A 12,642-nucleotide genomic window follows, 5' to 3' on the forward strand; every position below is an offset into this window, starting at 1 on the left:
AGTGAATCATACCCATATGTTTTGGTCATGCCCGGCACTACAGGGGTTTTGGATGGAGGTGACAAAGGTGCTTTCAAAAGTAGTGGGGGTCCGGGTCGAACCAAGCTGGTGGTTGGCTTTATTTGGGGTTGCACAAGAGCCGGGAGTGCAGGAGGCGAGAGAGGCCGAGGAGGAACCAGAAGGACTCTCAGGGTTGTTAATATATACTGTAGAATATGTATAGGTCGTTGCGACAGATAATTATATTTTGGACTGTTAAATTATATTTTTGGAGAGTGTTACTTGTGATAAGGCAGTTGCCAATTAGGGTTAGTTTTCATTTTTGTTATTTATTATTTATTCATTTTTTGTTTATAAAATAGGTCATTGTTATTTGTGTTGTTATAATATTGTGTAAAGGATGCACAATGTACTGTGTTGGTTGACCAAAAATTTTCAATAAAATATTTATTAAAAAAAAAAGTTTGAAGATGATACTCAGATTGGTGGAGTTGCAGATAGCAAGGAGGACTGTCAGAGAATACAGCAAAATATAGATAGATTGGAGAGTTGGGCAGAGAAATGTCAGATGGAGTTCAATCCAGGCAAATGCGAGGTGATGCATTTTGGAAGATCTAATTCAAGAGCGGACTATACGGTCAATGGAAGAGTCCTGGAGAAAATTGATGTACAGAGAGATCTGGGAGTTCAGGTCCATTGTACCCTGAAGGTGGCAATGCAGGTCGATAGAGTGGTCAAGAAGGCATACAGCATGCTTGCCTTCATCGGCCGGGGTATTGAGTACAAGAGTCGGCAGGTCATGTTACAGTTGTATAGGATTTTGGTTAGGCCACATTTGGAATACTGTGTGCAGTTCTGGTCGCCACATTACCAGGAGGATGTAGATGCTTTAGAGGGGGTGCAGAGGAGGTTCACCAGGACGTTGCCTGGTATGGAGGGTGCTAGCTATGAAGAAAGATTGAGTAGATTAGGATTGTTTTCATTGGAAAGACGGAGGTTGAGGGGGGACCTGATTGAGGTCTACAAAATTTTGAGAGGTATGGACAGGGTGGATAGCAACAAGCTTTTCCCAAGATGGGGTGTCAATTACAAGGGGTCACGATTTCTAGGTGAGAGGGGGAAAGTTTCAGGGAGATGTGCGTGGAAAGTTTTTTACCCAGAGGGTGGTGGGTGCCTGGAACGCTTTGCCAGCGGAAGTGGTAGAGGCGGGCACGATAGCATCATTTAAGATGCATCTAGGCAAATATATGAACGGGCAGGGAACAGAGGGAAGTAGATCCTTGGAAAATAGAAGACCGGTTTAGATAAAGGATCTGGATCGGCGCAGGCTGGGAGGGCAGGGCCTGTTCCGGTGCTGTAATTTTCTTTGTTCTCACTAAGAAACTATATTTTTAAAAAAGAAGAGCGCAAAGAACTTCTCATCACCCGCGTCACGAAGGTACTTAGTCCAATCACGCTGCTCTGATCTGATTGCACACAATCCATCATCTAGACGAGGCAAATCTCGATTTCTACAAACCAAAATCTACCATCTTGTTCCGCGTCATCTCGTGAGAAAGGAATTGGATACATTTAAAAAAACTACATATATTTGCAGGATGATGTGTAAAGAGCTGGGTCTAATTGGGTATTTCTTTCAAAATGCTGGTAAAGGTACAATGGCAAGAATGGCCACCTTCTTAGCTATTGTAAGGTTCTTGGGTTAGTGTGTGCAGGGCCAGTTAGTTAAATAAACCCGCCAATCTCCTACAATTCTTCGGTTAGAGTTAAGACCTGGATAATGTTGTAAATCTTGATATTCGCAAAGAGATAACAAAACCTTACTAAATGAATGAAGCAGAACACAAACTTAATAGGGTATCATTAAAAGTCAATAAATTAATTAATGGAACAGTGAGCATTCGAACAATTTAATTAATAAATTAACAGAGTCAGGGCACAGCAGAAAATCAATAAATGAATGGAGCAGTTGACACTTGCCTTGCTACTTTTACTGTTACTGCTTCTTGCTGTAACTGATTCTCATTGTTTTCATGTCTTATTTGCTTGAAATGTGGAATAGGTGATTACCATAAAATCTCTGACTGCAGAGATAAGTTAAAATGCAAAGCATTTTAAAACAAAACTGGCAAGTCATGTTGTAGCTGTATAGAACCTTGTTAGGCCACACGTGGGAGTATAGTGTTCTATTCTGGCCGCCACACTACCAGAAGGATGTGGAGGCTTTAGAGAGGGTGCAGAAGAGATTTACCAGGATGTTGCCTGGTATGGAGGGCATTAGCTATGAGGAGAGGTTGAATAAACTCTGTTTGTTCTCACTGGAACGACGGCGGTTGAGGGGCGACCTGATAGAGGTCTACAAAATTATGAGGGGCATAGACAGAGTGGATAGTCAGAGGCTTTTCCCCGGGGTAGAGGAGTCAATTACTAGGGGGCATAGGTTTAAGGTGAGAGGGGCAAGGTTTAGAGTAGATGTACGAGGCAAGTTTTTTACGCAGAGGGTAGTGGGTGCCTGGAACTCGCTGCCGGAGGAGGTGGTGGAAGCAGGGACGATAATGACGTTTAAGGGGCATCTTGACAAATACATGGATGGGAATAGAGGGATATGGACCCCGGAAGTGTAGAAGATTTTAGTTTAGACGGGCAGCATGGTCGGCACAGGCTTGGAGGGCCGAAGGCCCTGTTCCTGTGCTGTACTTTGTTCTTTGTGTTAAAATGACACTTCTTTTCACGAAACATTTGTGTTAATATTGCATGGTAGGCTGAGTTTTGAGTACTCCTGAGGAATAATTTCTGATCTTCTAACTTAGTGATTCGGAAAGGTTTTGCTGGAAGCAAATTCCCCGGTTAGAATGCGAGAAACCGATTAAATCGGGAGTTGGGCAGGGAGAACGGTCAGCGACCTCCCAAACTCACTGAGGTATCAGAAGCCCAGATGTGAGGACATAAGTTGTCCGAGTTATTTGAGAGGTCCCGTGGCCGGAACGTACAGAACGTGTGGTCAAGGTAGAGGTTTACGTAGAAGAATTGCGATTATAAATGGCTGCATCTGATGACATCCTCCGTGTTGAAATAAAACATGACCAGAGAAGTTGCATTTGCTCCATTTTTTTTGTGATATCTGTGTTTCGATTTTTATTTTTGATAACAAATCCCATGATATTATCCCATGATCCCAAATTCCCGTACCAACCTCCCCAAACATGCGCCGGAATGTGGCGACTAGGGGCTTTTCACAGTAACTTCATTGAAGCCTACTCGTGACAATAAGCGATTATTATTATTGGAGCTGAGGCATTAAATCAATAATCGGGTGCAAACATTTGTTAAAAAGGCAGCATCAAAGCCAAGGAATTAAGAACACATTAATCCATGATCTATTTCGATTAGATATTTTAAAACCAATTAATTGAATAAGTAATGTAGGTACCTGGTTCTATGGTCGAACATTACCTGGAGTTGCAAAGTTGTGTTATTGACATATAAATGAATTAATCAAAGGAATAATAGAGTTTAATTGGCTGGCGGAATTACGATTGACAGCAGGGTGACGGGCAGTAATATTTGACATTAGGAAATCAGTCCTATCTGTGACATCAACTTCAAGTGAATTAGTGAAAAATGTGAATTTTTTTTAAAAATGCTGCGAGTTTGATGATTTATAATGCACTGACAAGTTGGTGGAAGCAAAAAAGAATTTTAAAAATAAAAATTTGCGATGCACTGGGGAAAGAGTGAGGGAATAGTATGATTTGAATGGGTCTTTCCGAGTTGGATAGGTCTTTCAATGAGCTGGCACAGACTTGATGGGTCGGATGGCCCATGCTGTATGATTCTGGTAAATGCCCTCACATGCTTCACAGGAAGATGTCAGGAGAGAGAGGGGCTTTTGAAGATAGTGTGGCAAAGGGGTTTAGGGATTTATTTTTGTTGGAGGAGTTGTTAAAGAGCTCAAAATGAGGCACTTGAGTATGATGCAATCTGATGTTGAATGTTTGTAAGCCAAGGCATGCTCTGAATGTGTTCTCTGGCCACCATGATGCTTGAAAGTGCAGACTGATTATCCCACCCATTGCCCAGACTGACGGCTCCTGCTTTAATTTATATAGAACGCTGAGGTAACAAAGCAAATTACATCGTTTCGTCAGACGCAGGAGGACATGGAGCAGGTGAAGAAGGAGTTAGAGGAGACTGTGCATCAGCTGAAACAGGATTTTCAGCAGAAAGTGAGTGGAGCAGCTGACCAAATCACAGAAAAAATCCCTATCCAATGCTGACTGATCTCCGGACCTGTGCAACCTTGCAAGCTGGTGCTGTAAATCCAATTCAGCTGAGAGGGATCTGATCTTGCATCTGTTGCACTGCTTCTGTGGAACCTTTCTTTTTGTGCATTTGCTTTTCTCTCCCTCCATCCCTCATGCCAGGGTATCTTTCCACCCAGTGTCGTCTGTCCCCATGTACCTTGCTCACTAGCCACCCCTCAAATCTCTCCATCTCCTTAAACTCTTTTTTACGATGTTCCTCAAAACTTACCTCTGACCAAACTTTTGGTCACCTGTCCAAACATTATCTTATCCAGCTCGGTGTCACATTTTGTCTGACAACACTCCAGTGAACCACCTCCGCATGTGAAAGGCATTGTATAAATGCAAGCTGTCGCTCACGTGTTGACAGGATCTTTGACTGACAGCCAAACCCAATCCTGTGCCTCCACGTGCAGTTCTGGCAGGAGCTGCTGAATAGTGATCCAGTTGGGTGCATTTCAGGTGGGTAATGGGCCAATCGTTGGCATTGGCGAGGAGATGCCTAAAAGGGAAGGTTTTGTTTCTGAGACTGGAGACTACCTTGCCTGTAGGCTTTTCAATTCTTTGAAAACTTGTAAAACCGCAGCCAGTCTCCGGCCGCCTTGTTGATAAATTTCTCTTTCCTGAAACTACAGGCCCAGGAGCAGACACGTGTCCTAGAGTCCCTGCAGAAGGAACTCCGATCCAGGAATCAGGAACTGGGAACCCTGAAAAACTTACACGAGGACTCTCAGCAGGTGAGATTATAATTACCAGCCTTCAAGCTTCGAGGCCGGGGTCAGGAACTCCATGGTCCTTTTGTTCAGTCCAAGAGTAATTTTACCAAATAATAAAAAACCATCAGTTTAAAATGATTCAGAGCAGGGTTATGTGGAACTGAGCCATCCGAGCTAGGGGATCCTGATTAGGTTTGGACCCCTCTTGTTGCATTACCTGACCTCAGTTGGGGCAGAATTTGAGGCACTGAAAGCAACCTGAGCACCCCAGGATATGAAAAGGAAAAATCGGCTCCTGATCACCGCATCCGCCGGGAAATCTGAAGTGTGCATGGATTGAGTGAAGAGAGGTGTGATGAATGTAGGAATTTCAGATATGTATTGTCTTGTATGTATTTGGTGAAGTAAGGGTTAACGCCTGGGTTAGTGTGTGTCATGTTTTTACAAATCTTGGTTTGCAAGACAGCTAGACTTTGTGGCTATGTTTAACTAAATTAAATACACCAATCTACTCCAACCCCTGCCAGTCGTCATTCCTAACAAGGGAAGCATGGGCCAGATGTAAAGCAACAGCTCCGGAGCGCTGATTCTCTCTTGAGATTGGCAAATTTGGCCTTTTTGTACGTCCTTACTTGCTTTGAATGTGCGTTGTTAAATTCTCAAATCACCACACCTCTTTCAGCTCAGAGGTGCTCAAATTGAATTACAGATTTTTAGAAGACTTGAGGGTGGGGTGGCCATGGGAGGGAGGGGAAGATTTATTTGGGTGACAGTCCGCCTCCTGCTTTCCAATCGTTGCAGTATAGAGTTTGAGAGGTTGCTGTGTGATACGTGGTGGAGAGGGGGGAGGCTCTCTTTTTTTTTTTTTTTCTTCCCCAGTGGGGCTGCATTTTAAACCAGAATGTACAGATTGTATTCATATTGCGGTCGTTTGTGTTGAACAATCGTTTCGGGATGAAAGTAATGGCCTCTGCCTTTAGTGAACGCTGTTAGTAGCACATGATGTGGAGATGCCGTCGTTGGACTGGGTGGGGTGAGCACAGTAAGAAGTCTTACAGCACCAGGTTAAAGTCCAATAGGTTTATTTCGAATCACTAGCTTTCGGAGCACTGCTCCTTCCTCAGGTGAACGAAGAGGTGGGTTCCAGAAACATACATATATAGACAAAGTCATGTGCGATCATTATTGTAATTCTAATGAGACAGCTGAACATGACCACCTAGCTGATAATGGCCATGGTTCAACTCCGTCTCAACCGTTCTGCAGTGAGAGTGATGCTTGCTGAATCAGTCTTGAGAACTTAGTGTAGCAGTTGTGTTTCGCTTTTGTAGGTGTGTGATGCTCCATGTGGAAAGCGCACAATTATTTTGAGGGTGGAAAGAGAAGCGTTGCAGGGGGTGGAGGAGATGCAGTTCATTCACTGATATTTCTGATTAAAGGAGACTTCATTACAAACTTTAAAAAAAAAAGAATATTTTAAAATAAATTTACTGTATCCATTCTTTTTTTTCCAACTAAGGGGCAATTTAGCGTGGCCAATCCACCTAGCCTGCACATCTTTGTATTGCGGGGGTGAGACCCACGCAGACACTGAGTGAATGTGCAAACTCCACACGGACAATGACCGGGGCCGGGTTCGAACTTGGGTCCTCAGCGCTGTGAGGCAGCAGTGTGCCACCGTGCTGCCCTAGCTTCATTAAAAACTTGTGACCAGAGTGAGAGTAACTTGGATTTAGATTAATTTGCCTTGTATTGGTCTAACTATCTGTACAAATTGCAGTGGTAAATGAACAAAAGATTTTTGTCTTTTTTTAAAACATAAATTTAGAGGACCCAATTATTTTTTTCCAATTAAGGGTCAATTTAGTGTGGCCAATTCACCTACCCTGCACATTTTTTTTGGTTGTGGGGGTGAGACCCACGCAGACACGGGGAGAAAGTGCAAACTCCACAAGGACCGGGATCGAACCTGGGCCCTAGGCGCGTGAGGTGTCGGGGCTAACCACTCTGCCGCCCGATTTGTCAAGCAATTTTAATTGGTTCACAGAAATACAGAGTATTTCTTAAATGGTGAGAGATTGGGAAGTGTTGATGTCCAAAGGGACCTGGGTGTCCTTGTTCACACGTCACTAAAAGCTAGCATAAAACAATTAGGAAGGCAAATGCAAGAGGATTTGAACACAGGAGTAAAGAAGCCTTGCTGCAGTTGTATGGAGCCTTGGTGAGGCGGCACCTGGACTTTTGTGCACTGTTCTGGTCTCCTTATCCAGGAAGCATATACTTGTCATAGTGCAACAAGGATCCACCTGTGATGGTGGAATTGTCTTATGAGGAGCAATTGAGGAGTTGGGGCCTGTATTCTCTAGAGCATAGAAGAGTGAGAGGTGATCTTATTGAAGCTGACAAAATTCTTACAGGACTCGACAGGGTAGATGCTGAAAGAATGTTTCCTTTGGATGGTATTGGGAGGATCGACAACTGGGGCCACAGTCTCAGGCTAAAGATTGGCCATTTAAGACTTCAGATGAGGATCTTGCTCACTCAGAGAATGATGAATCTTTGGGATTTTGCACTGCAGAGGGCTGCGGAGGCTCAGCTATTAAGTATGGCGGATGTTATTGATTGCTAGACATTAAAGGTTTCAAGGGATAGTGCAGGAAAATGACATTTGAGTTGGAAGATCATCCATGATCTCGCTGAATGACTGAGTAGGCTCGCGGGGCTAAATGGCCTACCATTCCTCCTATATTCCGAACCCTCTGTCCCTTTATGAAAACAGAAAATGCTGCAAGCACTCAATAGGTCAGACATTATTAGGACCGGTTGCACATACTAGGTTTATATTTCCTTGAGTGTAGAAGATTAAGGAGTTATCCAATTAAGGTCTCTTAAGATGATTAAAAGACTTGATATGATAGATGGAGAAAATATATTTCATCTGGTGGGAGAGTTCAGAACAAGGGAGCATAACGTTAAAATTAGAGGTAGGCTTTTCAGAGTTCATGTCAGTGAGTACATCTGCACTCGGAGACTTTTGAAGTTCGAGCACTCTCTTCAAAACACTGTCAGGGCCTAGGTCAATTGAGAATTTCTAAATGGAGATTGCTAGACTTCTCTTAGACAAGTATATTAAGGGTTGTGAGACCAAGGCAGGTAGGTGTAGTTGAGCTACACATTTGCCATGATCTATTTGATTGACAGAACAAACTTGAGGAGCTGAATGACCCACTCCTGTTACTGTGACCCTAGAAAGAAAGAAACTGCGTTTACATTTGATGCTTATGACCTTTCATCCAAATGTTTGTTCTTTTATACTTTCTACCTGATATATCAAGGTTCGCACAAAGTTAACAATAGAATACGAATGGGCAGCACGGTGGTGCAGTGGTTAGCACTGCTGCCTCATGGCACTGAGGACCCGGGTTTGATTCCGGCCCCGGGTCGCTGTCTGTGTGGAGTTTGCACATTCTCCTTGTGGGTCTCACCTCCGTAACCCAAAAAGATATGCAGAGTAGGCGAATTGGCCACGCTAAACTGCCCCTTAATTATGGGGGGAAAAAAAGAATCGGGTACTCTAAATTTAAAAAAACAATAGAACACGAATTAAAATGCAGTTTGTAGCAATGTAAAAACAGTTATATGATTGTTAATAAATGAAAGTGTTCTTATGTTTGTTTCATTGTGATATACACATTACTGTGCAACATCTCTTTTTTAAAAAAAAAAAGGGACAAACAAAATACATATAAAAGTTAACTTTCAATCGCTTTTAATCTGTTTTTAAACTTTAAAACATTCTTGTGGAAAATGCATGTGTATTTTATTCAGTAAAGTTCAAATTACTTTCTCATTTTGTTACTCCTCTCCCTGTTAGGCAAGCACAGTGATGGCATCAACAATTGAATCCCTGACGTCAGAAAAGAAGGTGTTAAGTGAAGCCGTTGACCAGAAGGAGTGTACATTAAGCATACTAGAAGATGAGTTGGAGCAGCTGAAGGAGACTCTATCAGCAGAAAGGGACAATACCAGCCAAATGGTCGAGGGCCTACAGAATCAGCTGAATGAGAAAGTATGCATTGAGTGGCTTAGTCCATGTTCGTGTATCGAAAAGAAATTCCATGTCTGATGATCTGACAACAAAAATACACACACCCAGTTGAGATGCATGCTGGGGGTGAATAGTCTGCTTGTGGCACTGTTACATCTTTGGTTGGATCTTTAACATCCACTAGAACAGTATGACCTGAAGGACAACACTTCCTGACATTACAGCACTCACTCTGTACAGAAACTCAGTCATGAGACTTATACTAGCTGCACCAAACTGTATCTCGAGGTTCCTCTGCTCTATCTGCAACAATTTCACATAAGCCAATCAGACCCCCGCTTCCCAGACTGGGTGTGCGTGCTTCTGCTGTGTAACTGGACTGGGTGTATATGTTTTGAATGTACCATGGTGGCTTCATGTGTTCTATATTCTTTAGGAGAACCACGAGCAAGCTCTGGGGAAGCGGCTACTCGATGAACAGTTTGCTTTGCTGTGCTGTGCACTGGAGGAGGCAGAGGGAATTGTTCAGGATGCACTCAGCAGGATGGATGATCCCCTTCACATTAGCTGCACCAGCTCTGCAGGTAAATGCAGAAAGCAGGAAGTTATGAGGCTGGTCAGGGTTTGAACCAAAATGTCATTGAAATAGTTGATAGTGTGTGAAGTTATTTTCGAAGCTGATTAATATGGAGGTTTGAGATAAGAAATACGTTATTTTGCCTTTAGGTTTCAGGAGCTAGGAAACACATTATGGCTGAATATTGTCCTTCAACCACAGTTTAAATGGAGCCCAGCACGAGTATCTTTGGTCCTCATTACGCCAGGACATCTTGACATTACTCGGCACTGCTGAGAAATGTGAGAGACTCTGCGAGCTAACACCATTAGTTAACTCTTGTTCCATGGAAAGCATGAATCTGAACCCACCCTTTCATCATGTTGATAGTTGAGAGATGGGCAGTCAGGACAGAGGCAATGAAAGCTTCTAATCTTTCATGGGCAAGTGACTCTCCTTGTGACTTGCTCAGACAAATTTAAAAATTGGGTGAAGCTCTGTGCTGGAACATCCAGGTGTCGTGGCACAGACCAAAGACCTAGAGTCATAGATGTTTACAGCATGGAAGCAGGCCCTTCGGCCCAGCTTGTCCATGCCGCCCAGTTTCTAGCACTAATTTAGTCCCACTTGCCAGCATATGGCCTATATCCCTTTATACCCACCCTGCTATTGTAATTGTATAACTTTTTTAAAGGAAATAAATTGTACCCGTGTGGTGAATGTATTATATCAATAATCCACCATTGTATCTGTGCTATGCTGTTGCCCTTGTATTTGTATCTGTGCTACGTTGTTGCCCTTGTGGGCTCCACCTATGGGCCATTGTATGGCATTATCCATAAGGGAACATGTTGGGGCCTGCATGGGCTCTGCCCGTGGCTCCTCCCCTTGAAGGGAGGTATAAAGAGCAGTCAGCCTGTAGGTGGTTCTCAGTGTTAGATCAGTCGCAGGCAGGCACTGTTCTAGTTGATTAAAGCCACAGTTTATTTCTACTCTTGTCTCGAGTGAATTAATGGTTGCATCAATTTAATCAACTACAACGCAACTATGGAATCGGCCCTCAAACCTGACCGCCTGGAACTCGATCTGCAGGCCGCGGAGGCGAAAGAAATGTTTTCGCACTGGCTCTGCTGTTTCAAGGCCTATCTCGCCGCCTCCTCCACGCCTTCCGTTACCGACGAACAGAAGCTGAGCCTCCTCCACGCACGGGTGAGCCATTGAATTTCTATTCAACTTGACGAGGCCTCCTCCTACGCAGACGCCCTTGCGATGCTGGAACACCTTTCTGTACGGCCCGTGAAAAAGGTATACTCGCGACACATCCTCACCACTCGCTGCCAGCGTCCTGGGGAATCACTAGAAGACTACCTACGCGACCTCAAAGTCCTCGCACGCAGCTGCAACTACCAGGTTGTTACGGCCATTCAACATATGGAACTCGCCGCCCGAGGCGTCTACGTGGCAGGAGTCCGGTCCAACTACGTGAGACGGCACCTACTCGAAAAAGGGGCCCTGGACCTGGATCAGACGGTAAAATTAGCCTCCTCCCTGGAAGTAGCGTTCCAAAGCCTTAACGCGTTCCCGGCTGACCACGCGACCCCCTCGTGGACCCCCGACCAAAGACTATCCCAGGCCTGTGACGCGCGGCCGCCTTCCCACCATGGGGGGCTGCTCTGCTATTTCTGTGGTCAGTCCCAACACCCCCGGCAGCACTGCCCGGCCCGTAACGCGAACTGCAGCAGCTGCGGGAGAAAAGGACATTTCGTCAAAGTTTGCCTGGCCAGGTCCAAGAACTCTAAACTGCAGGCCCGACCCTCAGACTCACAGGCCCGCAGACCCGGCAGTGTGGCAGCATGTCTGCCGACTCCGCCTCCTGTCGGCGCGTTATCAGCCTCGTACTATCTGTGGCGGCAGCCATCTTCCAGCCCACACACCACGTGCGACTCACGGGGGCCGCCATCTTGGCCATTCTGCCCCACGCGGCCGGCCACGTGCGATCCATGGGGGCTGCCATCTTTGACGCCATCTTCCTCACTGCCCGACACGCTCGACCAACGGGGGCCTCCACCTTGGCCCCATCTGCAACGCCGCTCGACTCGTGCGATCAACAAGGGCAGCCATCGTGGAACCGCCCCAGCACCTCCCACCACGCCGGCTACCCGCAACTCAGCGCGGTCACCCTGGACCAGTCGCGACAAACACCTCCGGAGTTCCATGATGACCGTCCGGGTAAACGGGCACGAAACGCCTTGCCTCTTCGACTCCGGGAGCACAGAGAGCTTCATTCACCCGGACATGGTAAGACTGTGCTCGCTCCCAATTTTCCCGGCGCACCAAACCATCTCCCTCGCTTCTGGGTCGCACTCGGTGCAAATCCGAGGGTGCACTACCGCAACCCTAGCAATACAGGGCGCCTAGTACGCCAATTTTAAATTACATGTGTGCCCAGACCTCTGCGCTCCTCTGCTATTGGGACTAGATTTCCAATGCAACCTCAGGAGCCTAACCCTGAAATTCGGGGGACCCCTACCCCCACTCACCGTATGTAGCCTCGCGACGCTAAAGGTCGACCCTCCCCCACTTTTCGTAAACCTCATCGCCGACTGCAAACCATTCGCCACCAGAAGCAGGGGTATAGCATACAGGACAGGACTTTCATCATGTCTGAGGTCCAGCGACTCTTGCGGGAGGGAGTCATTGAGGCCAGCAATAGCCCCTGGAGAGCTCTGGTGGTGATCGTCAAGACCGGGGCAAAGAACCGGATGGTTGTAGATTACAGCCAAACCATAAACAGGTACACGCAACTCGATGCGTAACCCCTTCCCCGGATTGCAGACATGGTTAACCAGATCGCACACTACCGGGTGTTCTCCACAGTGGATCTGAAGTCTGCATACCACCAGCTCCTAATCCACCCGGAGGACCGCCACTACACGGCATTTGAGGCAGGTGGCCGCCTTTTCCACTTCCTCCGTGTCCCCTTTGGCATCACGAACGGGGTCTCGGTGTTCCAAAGAA

General features: G+C 45.7%; 1 protein-coding gene across 7 annotated transcripts in view; it reads left to right on the plus strand.

Annotated features, from left to right (window-relative positions):
• hip1 (huntingtin interacting protein 1) overlaps positions 1 to 12,642 on the plus strand; it is a 402,236-nt gene that overhangs the window by 344,310 nt on the left and 45,284 nt on the right. For all 7 annotated transcript variants that reach the window (XM_072469314.1, XM_072469320.1, XM_072469315.1 and 4 more), the window contains 4 exons: positions 4,110 to 4,226; positions 4,940 to 5,041; positions 8,895 to 9,089; positions 9,505 to 9,652. In XM_072469314.1, the coding sequence (XP_072325415.1) occupies positions 4,110 to 4,226; positions 4,940 to 5,041; positions 8,895 to 9,089; positions 9,505 to 9,652 (562 nt within the window). The remainder of the gene's footprint in view (positions 1 to 4,109; positions 4,227 to 4,939; positions 5,042 to 8,894; positions 9,090 to 9,504; positions 9,653 to 12,642) is intronic.

The sequence above is a fragment of the Scyliorhinus torazame genome, chromosome 12, assembly GCF_047496885.1.
Source record: "Scyliorhinus torazame isolate Kashiwa2021f chromosome 12, sScyTor2.1, whole genome shotgun sequence".
Taxonomy (NCBI): domain Eukaryota; kingdom Metazoa; phylum Chordata; class Chondrichthyes; order Carcharhiniformes; family Scyliorhinidae; genus Scyliorhinus; species Scyliorhinus torazame.